This window comes from Acanthochromis polyacanthus, chromosome 23 (assembly GCF_021347895.1).
Source record: "Acanthochromis polyacanthus isolate Apoly-LR-REF ecotype Palm Island chromosome 23, KAUST_Apoly_ChrSc, whole genome shotgun sequence".
Classification (NCBI taxonomy): Eukaryota; Metazoa; Chordata; class Actinopteri; family Pomacentridae; genus Acanthochromis; species Acanthochromis polyacanthus.
Genome location: NC_067135.1, coordinates 20,406,953 through 20,425,852, shown reverse-complemented (window position 1 = coordinate 20,425,852; position 18,900 = coordinate 20,406,953). Strand labels below are relative to the sequence as shown.

The window sequence follows — 18,900 nt, the reverse complement described above, 5'->3', positions numbered from 1 at the left end:
TCAGCGATAGATTAGTTTGGTCTGATGAACGCTGAGTTTCTGGCATCGACTAGCCGTCCTGGTACTTGTATATTTGTGGCAGGAAACCGAGTAAGGTGCAAATTTATCATTTGTTTGTGACTTAAATTGTGTTCTTTGTGATACTGATTCGCATCTACTAAAGCACATTTGAATACGGACTTTATTAAACTTTGTGTTAATGTGAAACCGATACATATTACCCAGCAGCGAGACGTTAATCGTCAATTTGTGGTTTCAACGATGGAGTCACAATGCGAGTGCTTTATGTATTTTCCTGCCACCCAAATTTCGAGTATGTCAGATGCTGCGAAGTACACAACTCTTCCGCGGCGAAACCACGTCTACCTCGGGGAGACCGTGCAGTTCCTGCTGGTAATGCGGTCTCGGAGAGCCGGAGAGAAGGATGGTAGCTCTGGTATTCTACCTTGGAAAGACCTAGTGGATTCATTGACTGCTCTGGCCAGTGTGTGCGTCGCCGAGAGTGGACAACAGACACCCGGTGAGTCCCCGGTAGACCTCCAGAGCAGCAGCAGTGAAGACAGTATGGAAGTGAGAGCCGAGGAGAGGGAAGCTCTAACCACAGACAACCGGACCTTTCGACAATGTATCCCGCTTCTCAGCCACAATGTCGCGCCCAGTGGTGAGATACAGCTTGGGAGGGAACAAGTGAAGGTAAGAGGGATATACAAATGACGTGTGGATTGTATGAGACGTTTAAAAACTGCCTACTTTCACTAGACATTATTCGCCTACCTACATTGTAAAAGACGCTACCTTCACCCATTTCCTGAATTCAAACCACAGTAGACTTCCTGTCTACTGTGGTTTGAATTCACTGTGCTCTTGTTTTCGTGCTCAGTTTCTTCAGTTTTTCTTTCGTTTGCCTCTGACAGCAAACTTGGTGCAGATGTATCCCGATTTGACATGTTAATCAAGCCCTCATGGACTTTAAACCAGCTCCAGCCTCCACCGGTCTGTCTACGGGGCTACAGACAGGGAGGAGGTCCCACATAGAGAGTATACAGTCACGTCCATTAATATTTAGACTTTGACACAGTGTTCAGAATTTCACCTCTGTACACCACCACAATGGATTTGAAATGAAACAATCAAGATGTGCTTTAAGTGCAGATTTTCAGCTTGAATTTGAGAGTATTTACATCCAAGTCAGTGTCCTCAACCTTCGGAAGGGATCAAAAGTCATTGGAAAAACTAACATAATCATAAATCAAAATGTCACCTATGATATTTGGTTACATATCCTTTGCAGTCAATGACAGCCTGTAGTCTTTAACCCGTAGACATCACTGGATGCTGGGTATGGTCTCTGGTGATGCTCTGCCAGGCTGCTCCTGCTGCTGTCTTCACTTCCTGCTTGTTCTTGGAGCGTTTTCACTTCAGTTTTGTCTTTAGCAAGTGAAATGCATGCTCACATGGATTCAAGTCAGGTGATTGACTTGGCCATCACTGAGCATTCCCCTTCTTTGCCTTAAAAAACTCTTTGGTTGCTTTTGCAGTATGCTTCAGGTCATCGTCCATCTGCACCATGAAGCACCGTCCAATGACTTCAGAAGCATTTGGCTGAATTTGAGCAGATAATTTTACCCGAAACACTTCAGAATTCATCCCGCTGCTTTTATCAGCAGTCACATCATCAAAAACATATAAGAGAGCCAGTTCCATTGGCAGCCATACATGCCCACACCATGATACTACCACCACCATGCTTCATTGATGAGGTGGTATGCTTTGGATCTTGAGCAGTTCCTTCCCTTCTCCAGACTCTTCTGGTACAAATTGATCTTTGTCACATCTGTCCATAGGGTGTTGTTCCAGAACTGCTCAGGCTCTTTTAGATGTGTTTCATCAAACTCTAATCTGGCCTTCCTGTTTTGAGGCTCATCAATGGTTTACACCTTGTGGTGAACCCTCTTTATTCACTCTGGTGAAGTCTTCTCCTAATTGTTGACTTTTACTTCGTGGAAAGCGTTCTTGATCTGACCAACCATTGTGAAGCGTTTTTTTTCTTGTCCAGGGAAAGGATTCTTCTGTCATCTACCACACTTGTGGTCTTCCGGATCTTTTGGCATTGCTGAGCTTAGTTTTTGATATCTCATAATGGGTTTGTTTGGATTTTTCAGCCTAATGATGGCTTGCTTCATGATAGTGACAGCTCTTTGGACTTTATATTGAGATTTGACCTCACCAGATTCCAAATGTAAATAACACACTTGAATGAACTGTAGACCTTTTATCTGCTCCTTGTAAATTAAATAATGAGGGAATAACACACACCTGGCCATGGAACAGCTGAGCAGCCAATTTTCCAATTACTTTTGGTCCATTTATAAGATGGAGGGCACATATATAATGTGTTGTAATTCCTCCATCGTTCACCTGATTTGGATGTAAATACCCTCAAATTAAAGTTGAAAGTCTGCACTTAAAGCACATCTTGATTGTTTAATTTTAAATCCATTGTAGTGGTGTACAAAGACGGAATGCTGAAAATGTTGTCAAAGTCAAAATATTAATGGACCTGACTGTATGTATTAAACAACACTCACGTGAATAGTGTAATCCATGCATACATTAATCACATTGATAAATTAAGTAATTATTGAGTATAGAATTTTTTTTAATGAGTCATCTTGTTCATGCAACAATGAATGGAAAAATATGTAAGGTCAGTAGCAGAATGGTTTTAGCATGAAATCATTGTAAAAGGATATTGAAATTTGACACACGAGTAGATGATATTTCCATCTCTTATCATCCCAAATTTCATCAACCTACTCATAAATCAAGATGTCCATCAGGCCTTTTGGAAATTTCTTTCTTTTTTTTTTTTACCTGTGCCAACTTTGATTGGCCATAACTCCCATTTCTACTAACATATAGAAGCTTTCTGAGTATTGTCATTCTGATAGTATTCTAACAATAAAATTGGTCAAACAATCCTATGCATCAGATTTTTTAGAAAATCCACTTTATTTGAGATTTTTGAACAAATCATGAAATTGAGAGGTCTTAAAACATTGAGTCTTGATTGCCAGTATTTACTGCAGTATTCTCTTTGTTCACCAGAAACTTCTGAACATCTAATGAAAATGTAAAGACTGTAGGACATATACTTCAAAAGATATGGACATCTGAATGTGGCACCTCATTCAATTTCCAACTGGCAAATGATTAATGAAAATTTCCATTGGGTGAAAAACTATGAAAATTGTGTAATCTCAGCTTTAACTAGAAAAGCACTCAGAGTGCAGACCTCCGCCAAGGATAGAGAGGAAAACGAGAAGCCCATGCAGTAAAAGATCATGAGCTGGAATCAAACCTGCATCTCTGACACAGTTCTGTTTACAAATCAGCTTCTTAACCACTTGAGCTATCTGGACACCTTGCTCCAATTTGTTGGATGACATACTAACCTATGATGTTTTTGTCATATTTTGGACCACATAGTAAAACATACTAAAAAATTCAAAATGATCCAGAATCCAGGATCCTTTCCGGATTGCCACCAAAATTAAATCAGCTTTTCCTCTTACCATAGTCTACATCCTCTCAAAATTTCATCTGAATCTGTCCAAGTGTTTTTGAGTTATCTTGCTAACAGACAGACAGACAGACACACACACAAACGCCGGGTGTCACATAACCTCCTTGGCGGAGGTAAAAATCAAGCAGATTTCAGTTTCAAATGCCAAAGATCATTCCTACTAGGTTTCTACAGGTTCTAACATGGTCAAGAAGCCACCTTTGCCAAGTTGATGCAGAATTATCCTAGTCTAGCCGCGCTAGACAACCCACGGCAATGAATTTAATTCTCTGCCAGAGTGGGTCTAGTTACCCTCCATAAGGCTCGAGGCTGGATTCTCCTAAAACTGGCCGGACCAATCACCATGAAGTGTAGAGTCAGAAGGCGGGCGTAACGAAGTTACGACAGAGGCGTGACGATTCTGACAGAAACAACCAGCGCACAATAAACAGTTATCTTTCGACTCGGCTTTGGCCACAGCCCTTAAAGATTTGAAGCTAAAATTCAACTTGAAAGATAAGCAAAGGACGGCACTTTAAGTGTTTTATTGAGAAGAAAGACGTATTTGGACTTATGCCGACGGGATATGGCAAATCCTTAACATACCAGTTGGCTCCGTGGCTCCGCTGGTTGGGAAGCTAATGGGACTTAGCCGCCGGTGCTCTCGGAACTACGTCAGCCTATTCGTTGCGTTGATTGGTTGTTTACCTACCCAATTGCTGCAGAGGGATTTGATAGACAAACTTTTAGCCCACCTCCCTCCCTGTCGAGCTTCCCTCCCTAGACCCTTGTGCCGTCAGAAACATGGGTATAGCGTGGCTAGGCTAGAATTATCCATCTATGAACAAAAAAGATATTAAATGTGTGTGAATTGAAGACTAGCCCGTTTTGCTTGGAAACTTATGAGGTCGTTACAGGATTATCAAAGCAACCTGTGCCTCAAATGTTTACTAGTGTGCCTTACATATTGGGGGCCAATACCAATAAATACAAAAAGGCAACCCTTTTCAGCATGACTTCAGTTTCAACATTCTAGGGGTATAAAAATCTGGTATTGTCAGTAAGTCATTCCCAGTTCGTCATTCAAGCAGCCATAAACACACACAACTCATTGACCACTCCTATCAGGATGGAAAATTTTCATTATAGAATGAAGGTGATCACTTCAAACAACTTTGTGTGGATTTGCAGTTACCTTTCCTGCTACATTGACAAGTTGACCCAAATCATGCCAGGAAAATACCCCTCACTCTTCAACAGTGCCACTCACTCCAATTCATTCTGCAGCATGACAACAAGCCTGAGGGCCAAGTATCTTGAAAAACTGTACCGGCGAACCTTGGAGCGCTGGTGCTGTATTATAAGTAAAGAGTGGTCACATCAGATATTGTTTTGATTCAGGTCCTGCCTGGAATTATTTGTGGAAAATTGGTCGTGGCATTTATTTATTTTAAAATGCCAAAAGTTCTTTGGTTGCCATTTTTAAAAGAGCTGCAGTATTCTGTTACATTTTTCTTATAATTTTTATGCTTGCTTTTTGTCTGTCTGTCTCCATCTCTGTGTTTTACAAAACACTATCAAGGCTTCCATATGTGCATGAGGAGGATAAATACAGTGAGACCATGTCTGATTTATTTCTGGTGCGCTATATATGTTTAACAGACTTGTAAGCCAAACTAACATTTTGTTCTTTGCTTGTCCTCCTGCAGTCTACTCTGGTGTTGGATGACCAGGTTATCTTCTGTCTCACTGTATCTTTGGACAAACTGCCAGTCAGCACAAACAAAGCCAAGGTCACACATACCTTCATGCATATGTACATAATAGCACAGTATGTATTGTATGACAATGCATGCAATGAAATGATTTACATTTGGCAGTGTTTTTGTCTGTGTGTCTGTTCTATAGTTGTGATCATTTACCCTTTGTCTAACATGTAATGAAAGACATAATAACTGCCTCTTCCTGTTGTGTGTTTGCCTGCATCTCTGTTACATCAGTTTGTAGTGACTGTATGGAAGCAGGAGGAGGACAAGGGGGAATTAAGGGAATATGACTATCTGACTCTTCTGCAGCTCAGGAGACCAACACACACCTTCAAACAAAACCTGAGCACCTTCAAGACACAGGGTACATACACACAGTCTTTCAACACCAAGCATGAGTTCTGTACACATGTAGAGCTCAAACTAGTTGTATTCTAAAACCTGGACATTGTCAGATTTCAGAACGACAGAATTGCTGTGGCAGGGTTGGAGAGTGACTTGCAAAATCTGTCCTCATGTATTACAGATTTTATTTCAATTTAATTGTCCAGTCTGACAGTGACTGTTGAACACTTGTTGTGATTTGTTTTCATTATCAGTCAGCGCCACTCTGGATGTTCTTCCACCTCCTAGTGTCCAGTGTCAGCAGATGACCATCTCTGGAAAACACCTGACTGTCCTCAAGGGTAGACCAGAGGCTCTCGCACACATGCACACATGTAGACACACAAATATACAGTACTCAATTTATTAGAGCACCTTCTGAACCCCAGGTAGTCCCCAAACTAGCTACTGACCTACCTGTCCTAAAATATTGTCCGCATTAGCTGGAGAACAACTATTTGAACAACAAATAGACACAAGTAGGCATGCAGACTTTCTGATTGTGAAGACCAAAATTTGGTCTATTGGTCTTGTATACAATATTAAAACATAAAGATTAGTTTGGGGCCTGAACATGACGAGACTGTTTTATGTCTTGTTTTAGAGTCTAGATCTTAAAGGAAAAAAGTATTTTTTTTTCCGGAGTTACTGCACAGATACAGAAGATGTCTGCTCAGTCTTTGACCTTTTGAGAGCTCAATGCCATAGGAAACTTTTTTCTCAGCTTAATTTATGTTTGTGAAAATTCTGCAGAAACATACGAGGGGCGTTCAATAAGTAATGCCCCTGACCCACTTCCAGTTGTCTGATCTAGCTGAAATTTTGCATGTGCAATGATTTGTATCTCTATGGGTTATGTGACAAATTACAGCTGTGAACTAATTGTGATTTCTGATTTATACATCTTTGAACTGAGTCAGGTGTGAAATTGAGCCTATCGAGTTTCGTGCAGTTATCCGGTTTTTGTATTTGAAAGGACCCACACCACAAAAGACTTTTGATGAAATGAAAGAAACTTATGGTGATGATGCCCCATCATATGACCTTGTAAAACGCTGGCATCGTGAATCCAAGCATTGCTGGAACTCTGTAGAAACAGCTCCCAGACCTGGTCGCCCCCCTGGTCGCCCTCCTTCTGGGGGCGACCAAGTCTGGGAGCCGTTTCCACAGACTTCCGACCATGTTTGAATTCACGATGCCAGTGTTTTACAAGGTCATATGATGGGGCATCATCATCATAAGTTTCTTTCATTTCATCAAAAGTCTTCTGTGGTGTGCGTCCTTTCAAATACAAAAACCGGATAACTGCACGAAACTCGATAGGCTCAATTTCACACCTGACTCAGTTCAAAGATGTATAAATCAGAAATCACAATTAGTTCACAGCTGTAATTTGTCACATAACCCATAGAGATACAAATCATTGCACATGCAAAATTTCAGCTAGATCAGACAACTGGAAGTGGGTCAGGGGCATTACTTATTAAATACCCCTCGTAAGATAGAGACTATCTCACCTGACCCAGTTCAAACACCTGTAAATCAGAAACCACAACTAGTTCACAGCTGTAATTTGCCACACCACCCATATAGATATAAATCATTGCACATGCAAAATTTCAGCTAGATCAGACAACTGGAAGTGGGTCAGGGGCATTACTTATTGAACGCCCCTCGTAAATTCAATTTTTTTTTATTGCAATTAACTTAAGTATACATATGGGACTTTTGCCTTCCTAAGACAAAGAGCTAAAGAAATACAGTAACACTTACCCATACCAGCAGTAGAAATTCAATGGAATTGATAGTGGAAACAGTTACAGATAGTCTTTGTTCACCTAATACAATTCACTGTCTCATTATAAAGTTAGACCTGAGTGTTTACATTTTTTTTCCCTTCCTTGCAGAGACAGCTTTCTGACTTACAAGTATGAGAGCAAAACTGATAAGTGCGTTACAGAGGAAGAGAACATCTTTGATTTAACGCTCTTTGCTAACAAAGGTCAAATTGACATTCTGGCATGCACACTGAGAGGAATATTAGACACACAACCTTCAGCATGATTGATGCAATATGTAACAGAAATGAGCACACCCCAGTGCAACAGCACTTCAATGTCAGATGATTAAAATAAAATGATGACCTTTCAATGATTGTGCTGTTTCTATTTGACAAGCAGAGCATTTACTCTCATGTCTTGGGCACAAAATTGCTACAAGAAGAAGAAGCCTGATGAATATTTGAGGCACATTCTTTGATCAGAGATGGTCAAGGTATAGTTGTTTGACTCAAGTACCTTTGAATCTGGCCAGGACTGCCTAAATGAATGCATAGTCCTGATAGTGAATCCCAGAGGTGGGAGTTATGATATACTAATCTGATCCCAAGCATAAAGCCAAACGCTCATTCAAAGTTTCTTTTTTTTAGATTGTCTTTTGGGTCTTTGCCTTTATTTCAAGTGATCGTTTTGAAATGACAAGCAAGATGGGTGAGGAAAGAGGGGTAACAACATGCAGCAAATCAAGTCATGACTTCGATACATCAGTTGCCATTACAGCGGCAATTTGTAATTCATGGGTTGTCTACTTGACTAGATGAACTGTCTAGGCAATACAGAGTTTCTAAAGCAGAAAAAGGAAAACCAGTTGACTTGAATTGAGCACTGGATATTTGAAAGGCATACGTAGAGCAATGCAACCCAGCAAACAGCAGCTGATAGAACAGCAGAGCATCTCTCCACCATTTGAACACCGGTAACCTCAATATCAAAAGAAGATTGCATCTGTCATCAAAAATACAGGCTGACATACAATGAATTGACAAATAATAGATGTGTCTCAGTAATTAAAGGTGCGATGACTTTTGTTTTATTATGTCCTACTTCAAGCCTTACTTTTTTAATATTGCAAATTTAAGCTTCTAGTTTATAATTTTTGTTCAACTTCGAAGCTATGCAGTGATGTTGCACAGGAGTGTCCTCACTTCTGATCTGTACTATTGTTCCTTTAGAAAATATAACGGCAAACAGTAGTAATTTGTATGGAAATGTAACCTCTTGATTGCTGTGCGTTCTGATATGCACGTAGCTGTGGGGCTTAATCCTTGGTGCTCACAACATTAACTCATTTTGTCATTCACACCTTTGACTGTTCTGATGTGACATGTCAAAAATATTTCCCTTGTAAACACCTTGTAGAAATCACCAAACACTGAAATGTTGCTTCACTAATGCTTTGTCAGTAAACCCCAACACCTGCAACTGGAATTTGAATACTGGCTGAGAAACTGCTTTTCATCTCTCCTCAGTGTTGAACAGCTGCTCTCAAGAGGATATGTGTGTCAGAGATGTGAAGATCCTTCCAAACTATAACTCATCATACCTCCCAATGATGCCAGATGGCTCAGTTCTTATAGTTGACAATGTCTGGTAAGTACATGTGTGCTCACTGTTTACTGTTAAATACTCTGTAAGCAAGGGAGCATTAGACTTAACATATGAAACAAGCTGGGCTGTTGCACTGAAATTGCTTGGCACTTTTTTACATTTACACATTCCTTAGCAAGTGAAACACCCCAGTCATTAGTGAAGGAGCATTATAGCCAGAGTGGACTTGCCTTTCAATTGTCAAAGAATAGTTAGGAGCACAAGTCCAATTCAGTAAGATGTATGTGTCCTGTCTACACAGGATGCTCTTTATGCAACCTCACTGCTTTGCAAAAAAATTCCAGCTTTCCCAATGCCACATTGTTTTACTTTAATCTTGAAAGCTGGGTCTGTGAAGTTCAAGAAAGTTAAAGCAAAAATATGGACTTAAACTGACAGCAAGGGTGATTGATGCAACTGGAGACCTGGGCCACTGGCAACAAACAAATAGATTACTTCCACCATGTTTTGAAAATCCGTAATATCTCCTCACACTGTCATCTCTTCATTGCTCTGAATGTTATCATTCATGTAGTGTACAGTGTATGCTAGTAGACACATTAACATGACTTTGGTGAGCTTTCAACTTTCCCTTTTCCACTTCCAGCAGGTTAACATATTAAAATTATTGGCTGGATTGTCATAAAATTTGGTACGAAATTGTTACAACTTTTCATCCAGCACCATCATCTTATCAAGTTTTTAATTTATGCAATGCTTTCATTTATGTCCAAATTAATGTTTCCATTGGCTTCTGTTATGTTTAGCAATGTTTAGCAGATGTAGGCATGCTTAAATATTTTATGTACAGACCGTTGATATATTATATCCTGTCTGGAAAATTAATTAACAGAGAGAGAGCTCCTGCCCCTCTGAGCATTCAAAAAAGCACGTAGATAAATAAGTATTACTGAAATAGAAAAGGCTGAGTTCTAGAATACAAGCCTTTGGAGCAACTTTTTACATTGGTTACACTCGTGTGCTTAACTTTTTCATTTAGATGCACCAAAAGGTTTTCACTCTTCTTTTTGGTACCATGAAACAAATGCAACCGGTGGGCTTCTGCATTGTTGTTGTCATGAAGATAATGCTGTGGTGCACCGAGGTCTGTTTATTCTGACAGCAACAACGGAAAGAGAAAAACCACAATGTACCTGCTTGCTCCAGTTAGTAAATAGTAGTAAACACCATCCCCAGAATGTGATGCCACCAATAAATTGCACGACAAACATGTCTCTTATATGAAGAGTAGTGATGAAACAAAATGTCTGATTCAGCAGACCGGCATGAACAAATGCCATTAATATATGCAGTACTCCATTTATACATAAAATGTCAATAGCTCAATTAGAATTTAACATTTTCTAACAAACACTTCTTTGTTGTCACTTCCCCACCAAAGCCACCAATCAGCAGAGGTCACCATGACTTCATTCTGTCGGATAGACAGCAAGTCATCACATTTACCCAGCATGCTCAGTGCCCTGGAAGAACAGAATTTCCTATTCCAGCTGCATTTAGAAGAAAAAAGAGAAGAAGACTCCAGTGAGGTATGAAGACTTGATCGAGGATGTGTTGGCTGATGACTAAGAAAATCATATCATCAGTCATGTGCATTGTTGTGAAAACAAATACACTACCACTGCACATCATCATATGGAGTTACTGATGCTTTCACTCTGAATTCTAAATAGACAATGTTTTACAGTTACCATGGCTGTTTCATATATCATAAAGATAAGAATAATGTTATGCTCGGTTGTTATTACTGTCAATAAATCCTTTGAAAAGCCCAAAACTAACAATATGTTTGTCTGCCACTCATTGGTACCCCATCTGTGACTCTCAGCACTAAACGTACTGGTTTCTTGTGATCAGGAAAAGTTTTAAAATGAATTGCAAATATACAATACAGTATAGTATATTTAAAAAATATCTCAATATTTTCTCAATACAGCTAGACATTTACCAGACATTTACACAAGATGAAACCATGTATTTGTGAAGGATTATTTTGAGCAGTTAAGTAATCCACGCTTAGTGCTCTAGTATCTATTTCTTGCAGGCAAACGGTTTACTTGGGATTGAGCCAAATTAATGTATAATGTGTGTTCATGGTAATGACGGTTTATAATATATTTAGAAATAAGAAATTATTTTTGAGCAACAATGTGCTACGGCACATGGAATTATGATACATCAATGTATCACACTTTGACACCCAGACAAGAGTTTCTCGTAAGATACATGTTCTAATCCTGCCACGTTCTATGTTCAAATTTCATGTATGAACTCGTGTCTTAATAACTGTCTCTATAGGGTTTGGAAGTCCCATTGCTGGCTGTGTTACAGTGGCACACACCAACATTTCCTGTCATGAGGTAACATTTGAAATGCAGCCATTTAGAAGACCTTTATGTGTATTAATAATACACAACAGTCTATTAGCTATGTTTTTGTGTGTATTTGCTTAGATATTTTTTGGCACTGGGTCTCATGCATTTCCTGCTATGGAAAGATGTGTTACAGGAAATTTAAATACTTTTTCTTTCTCTCCAGATACATCTCTACTTTTTACTCATTGCCTAGTATCCGCATACATCGTCCTCTACTGGTGATGACAGCTTCCAGTCCCACAACTGTTAGCCCTCTGGAGCATTTCAGGGTAAAATACACACTGCTAAACAACTTGCAGGATTTCCTGGCCATTCGTCTGATGTGGAATTCTGAGGGTGAGCTGCACATCACATCTTCTCCCTTCCTACTTTCTTCATATGTCTATAAGACCTCGGTTCATTATTTTTTGGTCTAGCCGCTTAATTCTGCCAATGAAGATTTACAAAGAATCAGTTGTAACATTTGCTTTCTAGCAGGGTTGTTCTTGTGTACTTGCCTACTGGTTATGCAAAAAGTTTCATTTTCCAAGCATGGCTGATTGTCCCCAGTGAGCTAGTTAGGGTCAACAAAGACAGTTGGTGTAGAAAATCCATGGTTTTGGTTGTGTCCCGTTGGTAACAATATCAAAGGACGAGTTCAAAACCCAGAGGTCAAAGGTAATGAAGGTAATGAATATTTGGTGGCACAGTCAATCTTCAACATTCATACGTATTGGTGATATTGGTTTAATAAAGCTCTGCGTGCATTATGTGTGCCTTTTTCGTTAAAAGTCATCATCACAAAATCATCAGACATCTTTTATTGGTTTGTGTGGCTTTTTTTTTTTTGTGGGGTGTTAGCTATTGTGATCACTAAGTGAAACTGAAACTTGAAACTATTTAACCAAAACAAGTTTCCCTTCTTCACAGTTTTGCAGAGACAGTCACAATATCCTCGGCTTAGCCCAGTCCAACATGATTATGACTGGTTTAAAGAAACACAAGCAAGTCAATGTACTGCAGAATGAGCTGGCTACGCGTGACTAGGAATAAAGAGATGAGGAGTCAAGTTCTAGAAGTGACCTTTATGGTTTGCCTGAAGCTCATCATTCCCTTCCAGGATGACATTAATGTTTCTCTCGCTGACAGACATAGTTTCACCCCCAGTAGCCATTCCTGCCACAGGCTATTAATTGTGGAAGACTGTGACAATTTTGCTGTGTTTAGTCATTTGGATTTTGTCGAGCTACTCGCTAAATAACGGTTTTGAATGAAGTAATGATTTTTTGCTGTTTCATTTAATTAATGCAACCAGGTGTTTATTCATTCTTGAAATTTCTAATGTAACTGAGCCATCTTGCAGCAAACATTGTCAATTAATTAATTGATTTCAAGAGTTAATCACTTATTGATCGTAAGTATAGCTGAATTTCAGCTAAAGAAACTGTTTAAAATGTGCACCCCTAATTAAGGTCACTGTCATGTTGGAAAAAACTGCTCTCTTGCTGAGTTTCTTGAAACCAGAACCCTCCATAAATGTCATCTTCCCTGGAGTAATGTTTGTATAGGGAATTTTCTGAGTCATCCATACCCATAGCTGATATTTAGTCTGATCTCTTTCCTATGTTTTTCTTCTTGCCTACTCTCTCCCTGGTATCCATCCATCCATCCATCCTTCTTTCCACTCTCCAGCTCCTACAAGTCAGCTCGACCACAGTGTGGGAGCAGTGGTGTGCCGGTCTCCCCTCAACAACCTGGGACAATGTAGAAAAGGTTCTACCCTCTCCTTCACAGTTGCCTTCCAGATTGTCAGAACAGGACTTTTTGAGGTACCAAAGGAAATAATGTCACTCCTTCCTTTTAAGACAAAGACCTTTCTTTCTTTCTTTCTTTCTTTCTTTCTTTCTTTCTTTCTTTCTTTCTTTCTTTCTTTCTTTCTCTCTTTCTTTCTTTCTTTCTCTCGTTCGCTCTTTCTTTCACTCACTACACAATGAAAATGGATTTTCACCAAATGGGATCTTTAATGTATGAGTCTGCAGGTGCATTAAACCAACAATTGTTGGCCAAAAGAGAACTACTACATACTATAATATTCTACCATCTTGTCCACCTCTCTCCTTTTCCATGACAACACTGTAGATGAGCCAGCATATGAAACTAAAGCTGCAGTTTACCGCCTCTGTGTCCACTTCACCCATGGAACTTAAGTCGTCCCCAAAGAGCTCTCCATTATCATCCAGCCCTGTGCAACATGATCTCAGCCAATCTCAAAACGTTTCCCACCAGCATCCATCCAGGCCACGCTACTTCAGGTATGAGGGATTGGTGTGCAGCAATTGGCTGCTTTAAATCTTTTTATAAAGACTGGAAATAGGACATGAAGAAACATATTGACATCTCTTATATAACTTTAAGCGTGTGAAACTGCAATTGTAGAGGCTGTTTTGAAAACAACATTAATAAAATCATGCTAAATAGACCACCAGCTTCTTAATGGATGTATATGATTTGCTTCCAACTATCAGTGAGGTGTTACTTCTTGTTGACATTAGCCACTGCGGGAATGAGTGCCACAGCTGGCTGTCAGCTCTATTGTTTAGTATTTCAGATATGGGCTTCCTTTTCTCCTCACCCTAACCCTACAACTGATGTTCGCTTTAGAAACATGCAACTCATTTTAATTGTGCAAGAGGTTAGCTTGCTGTATTTGTGTTAATGCATTAAATTAATTTTAGTGTCATTCTGAGATATGCCACTTGCACTGGACAGGAGAGGCATTTTCAGAGAGTCCTGTATCTTCCTGTCTACCATAATGTTCATGACGTTATGTCTCTGCTAGCTCCAGGTCAGACGGAGCAATGGAATGTCAGGCCATGCCCCCGCTTAAAGGATCTGTGGGCAGAGTCCTCTTCTCCTCCAATGACCACTCCCTCATTCCACTGGCAAAAATAGCCAAGAGACAGTGTAAGGTGTTAGTGCTGGAACCAAACCTAGAGGCACACAGCAGGTAAGCAAACAGCTTTAACACTTGAACAGTGCCCCATGATACTAATTTAATAAAGTTTGTTTTTTATCCAGATAGAGTTGCAGTCCTATGGAAATATGACAAAATTTGCTGGGTTAAAAATATACATACAGCAACTTTAAGTATCGGTTTTGGTTGTAAAGGAAATGCAAGCTATTGCCTGTTGAGAGACAATTGGTCAGGATGATCAAGAGTCAACCAAAAATCACCAAATAGCAGTTCTGCAATGAATTAGAGGCTCCTGGAACGTAGATATCAGTGTCGACAGTCAGTCATGTTTTAGATCACATTGGGCTACGAGGCTGCTGTCAAGAAGGAAGCCTTTTCTTGAGAAACGGCACCCTAAAGCTTGTCTGAAGTTTGCTGCTAATCACACTGACAAAGAAAAGGTCCTCTGGAAGGAGAATTCTGTGGTCACGTCATGTGTGACAAAACAGCACTAGGGTCAACTACCACTACACCCAGATCAGGCAGTCATCAGTGGCAGCAGATGGTAGAGCGGTGCTCAATATAGAATAACTTTGGAATTGAGAAGCCACTCGTAATATCTAAATTCACCCATTTAATAGAGAGAAAGTGAAACCTGCATACTCGGGCTATAGGATCAGTGAGCAACATCAGCAGGAGAGAGAGAGGCTGCAGCAAGTTCTGTTGGATGAGTTAGTTCAGGAACTCAGAGACAGGACAGCATCTTTGTGTAGTTGCATTGGAAAAAATGGCCTGGAGTATAATACACTTAGACTCAAAATTCATAGTTACAAAGAAAGCATTTGCACCATTGCATTGTAAAAGTTAATGTAAGAAGCCTGGTACTTAAGAAAAACTCTCTCAAAGTAGAAACAAAAGAACTAAAAGCCCATCATTAAAAGGACAAAGAGTCCAGTATTATAACAATGGAAAAGCCCCAAAAAAACACAATTTAAGTAAAACAAAGAAAAGGCTAATGTTGCAATCCAGTGACTTTCCTTGATACAGAAAGTTGTTTGGAGCCAGACTCAAATCAGCATCTAACCAGTCATAAGTGTGTTTATTTCAAGGGGTGGTCTTGAGCTTCACTGTCCATGAGAGGTCAGAAATTTCATTACTGCTATCTTAAACATCTACTATGATTACAGATCTAAAATCCCACTGACCATGTGATTTAAATCACTTCAAATGTGATATGTTTCTCTCTTACAGTTCCTGAGTATACTAAAAGTGTAAACATGCATAGAAATGGTGCAATTTTAGGATACATAATAGTAAATTTCTAATATAACCAGTAATACAAGCATATACATTCAACAGTATGAAAAATAAGACTTTGGAAGTATGCATGCTTAAGGTTTTGCTTTTTGCTTTTCACTTTTTAGGCACTACATTTCTTGTGTTATGTCATTTGTTTTTCTGAGCAATATCAGGCACAAAAATGTCATTCATTTGTATTAAGGATATTAATGAATAAAGATTTATCTTTAAGATATTTTAAACATCTGTGTTTGTTGTTCCATTTGGATAAAAGTTTTGGGTTGGCTGTCTTCTCAAATGGCCTCCTGTGAAATTTACAGCTTTGAGAAAGGTATTATATATGCTGTTTTGGAATGTGCCCAACAGTAAATTGTTGTTCTGCTCCTTAGTATACTACATATTAAACAAAAACAAGGTATTTGGCCACAATGACCAGCAATATGTTTGGATGAGAGAAGGTGAGGCCTTTAACCTCGAGAGAACACCAAACCTACCATCAAGCATGGTGGTGGCAGCATTATTTTCTGGATCTGTTTTGCTGCCAGTGAAACTGGTGCTTTACACAAAGTAAATGAAATAATGAAGGAGAACCACCTCCAAATTCTTCAGGAAAACTTAAAAAAAATAAAATAAAAAATCAGCCAGAAGACGCATTGGGGTGTTCCAACAAGACAACACACATCCAAAGTGGTAAAGAAATGGCTAAATCAGGCTATAATTAAGGTTTTAGACTGGCGAACAAATTTAGTTGAACTGCACAAATTTTGTCGGGAGGAGTGGTCAAAGATACAACCCAAAGCTTGCAGAAGCTTGTGGACAGCTACCAAAAGCACCCAATTGAGGCGTAGCTGACCAAGGAACATTTAAGCAAATATTATGTAGTATTGCTGTATGTATATTTTTGACCCTGTGGATGTTGTCATGTTTCCAAAAGATCTGTAATGATAGCAGTGGTCCACAGAGTCACGGAGAGGCTAAAGAATGGTGAAGATCTTTCAGGTCTTCACCATTCTTGAAAGATCACTGAAAGATCTTCACCATTCTTCAGCCTCTCCGCGACTCTGTGGACGGTCATCCGGCTGATGTTCAGCTGCTTGGCTCTGTCAGACTTGTTGTGGCCAGCATGAAGGAGAGCAGATATCTCAACTCTTTCGACTTCCATCTTGATACAACTTCACCGGAGAAAAAAAATTGTATTCAGGACACCTGCCTATAAGGTAGAACTTTCAGTTTATTGAATGGAATTTTTCACTCCGACATGTAAACATCTCTAAAAATCATGCAACCATGTAACAGAACTTTTGCAAAGCCCGGTATAGTGGACATAGCATCTGGCTCCAGAATTGAAGTGTCAAAAACTTGCAATATCACGCCGTCCGCTAGGGTTGGCTCCAAAAAGCTTTTTCTCCATAGACCCCAATTCATTTTTGGAAAAAATAAAATTTGATAGACTGATGTTCTACAGCTCAGGATTTTTTTCCCGTTAGTTTTCATGGTCAAAATGAGAGATCAGGTGGCCGATCTTAAAATAAATTAATACTGAATTTTAAATAAATCATTAAAGTTGGCGGAGCCAGGGGACGTGGCTATACTTGATAGACAGCAACAGAAGCCTCTGCGGTAAAATGTGGGCGGGATAAGAGAGTCCTCAACCAATCCTGCCCCTAGTTGCTCTCCGGTCCAGTCTGTTTGATGACGCTTTTTACGTCACTGGCTCCAAAAAATCCAAAACGGCGACCAGGAAGTAGCAAAATCCGGGCTTCATTTTCTCGGCGTTGAAACCAACGGGTGACGTCACGGTTAGTTTACGCCTGTCTAACACTGGCATGCTTCGTTCCAGAGAATCCTGGCTGGTAGGGTACAATTAGAGTTTTTGATGAGGTCACAGTGAAGGCATTCCCAGTGTGAGACATGAACCGGATGCTAAGAAATGTTTATACTGAGTATGGCCAGAACAAGAACTATATTTTATTTTAGATATCTACACAAAACAGGTACAAGAGTGTTAGAAATCTCCATATTGTGTACACTGGTACAGTTCTGGTGAAATTCTTAACTGAAATTTATCAAAACATGTTAGACCCGTTCTCACTCTGTTTCTCCTGTCAGATGGCCTGGAGTGGAGGGATATACTACAGATCCAAACACTCAAGCCCTGTAGTTGTGCCTGGTTGGCTTTTGAACACAGAGCAGCCGCAGGCCCATTCCAGCCACCAGAACCTCATCTTCTGCTTCAAGGAGATACATGCCGCAATCCCTACCCGGATGGAGTCTTCCAGTAATCAATGGAAACAAATGTAATTGACCCAAACGGAGTGGCAACGATGTTATGCAAAGAAGGGGAGGGAGGAAGGGAGTTGTGGCCTTTTCAAAAAGGAAGTGGTTTTCATATCCAGTTTATGTTTAAAATTGGACAGAATTTGAATGTTTGTAAGACATTATACCAGCTGATTTGGTTGAATATAATTGTCCTTAAGCTCTTTATTTATTGCTAATGTTGGATTCTAAGTTTGTAGTTTTGTAGAATAAAGTTTTTAAATAATGTTTGTCTTTTGTTTGACCTTTGTATTCGTTCCAAGTCCTGTCAGTACAGCAGTTTGTCAGCAGCATTGTAGTCTCCTCATTTTGTTGTTAAGTAACGCAAACTCCAACTGTGCTGCATGTATTAAGTACCATTGCCAGTGCATGTATTTTCATTAATTTGACTGGGTGCCATTCAGACTTACACCATGTTGAAAGTCATACAGAAATGTCACTTGGTCCAGTCCAGTAAGTTTGTTTATTGTTCCTACCTTTTATAGAAAATGAGAGGGTCTTAAGAGATGGGCCTGTAATTGTCAAAGTTAGATGTTCCACCTCATTTATGTGAAGGGCTTACATATGCAGCCTTCCAGACCCTCAGAGGTGTACCGGTTAAAACTGAAAGGTTAGAAACATAAGTTATGTAGCTAACTATAATTGAAGTGGCCAACTTTAAAAAGAAAGGATGACGACCATCTACACTAAGCAAACTCTTTGAATCTTTACCACTCCTCTTGACAGAATTGATGCAGTTGAACAAAATTTGTTGGCTTTCTAACACAGACTTGTTTCTTCAGCACAGTTCACTGATTCTCGATGATGTTTAATTCAG

The 18,900-nt window shown here is 39.6% G+C and overlaps 1 protein-coding gene across 2 annotated transcripts; it reads left to right on the top strand.

Moving 5' to 3' along the window:
• Window positions 1-33: 33 nt before the first annotated feature.
• Window positions 34-18,310, top strand: trappc14 (trafficking protein particle complex subunit 14). Of its 2 annotated transcripts, XM_022221645.2 has the most exons (12): window positions 34-693; window positions 5,275-5,358; window positions 5,566-5,695; window positions 5,931-6,017; window positions 9,023-9,143; window positions 10,543-10,690; window positions 11,460-11,521; window positions 11,700-11,872; window positions 13,208-13,344; window positions 13,655-13,827; window positions 14,355-14,522; window positions 17,877-18,310. In XM_022221645.2, the coding sequence occupies exons 1-12, from the start codon at window positions 262-264 to the stop codon at window positions 17,926-17,928; spliced, it is 1,767 nt and encodes a 588-aa protein (XP_022077337.1). In that variant the 5' UTR covers window positions 34-261; the 3' UTR covers window positions 17,929-18,310. The 2 variants fall into 2 exon arrangements, with proteins under 2 accessions (XP_022077337.1, XP_051799604.1); XM_051943644.1 differs by lacking the exon at window positions 5,275-5,358.
• The last annotated feature ends 590 nt before the right edge of the window (window positions 18,311-18,900 follow it).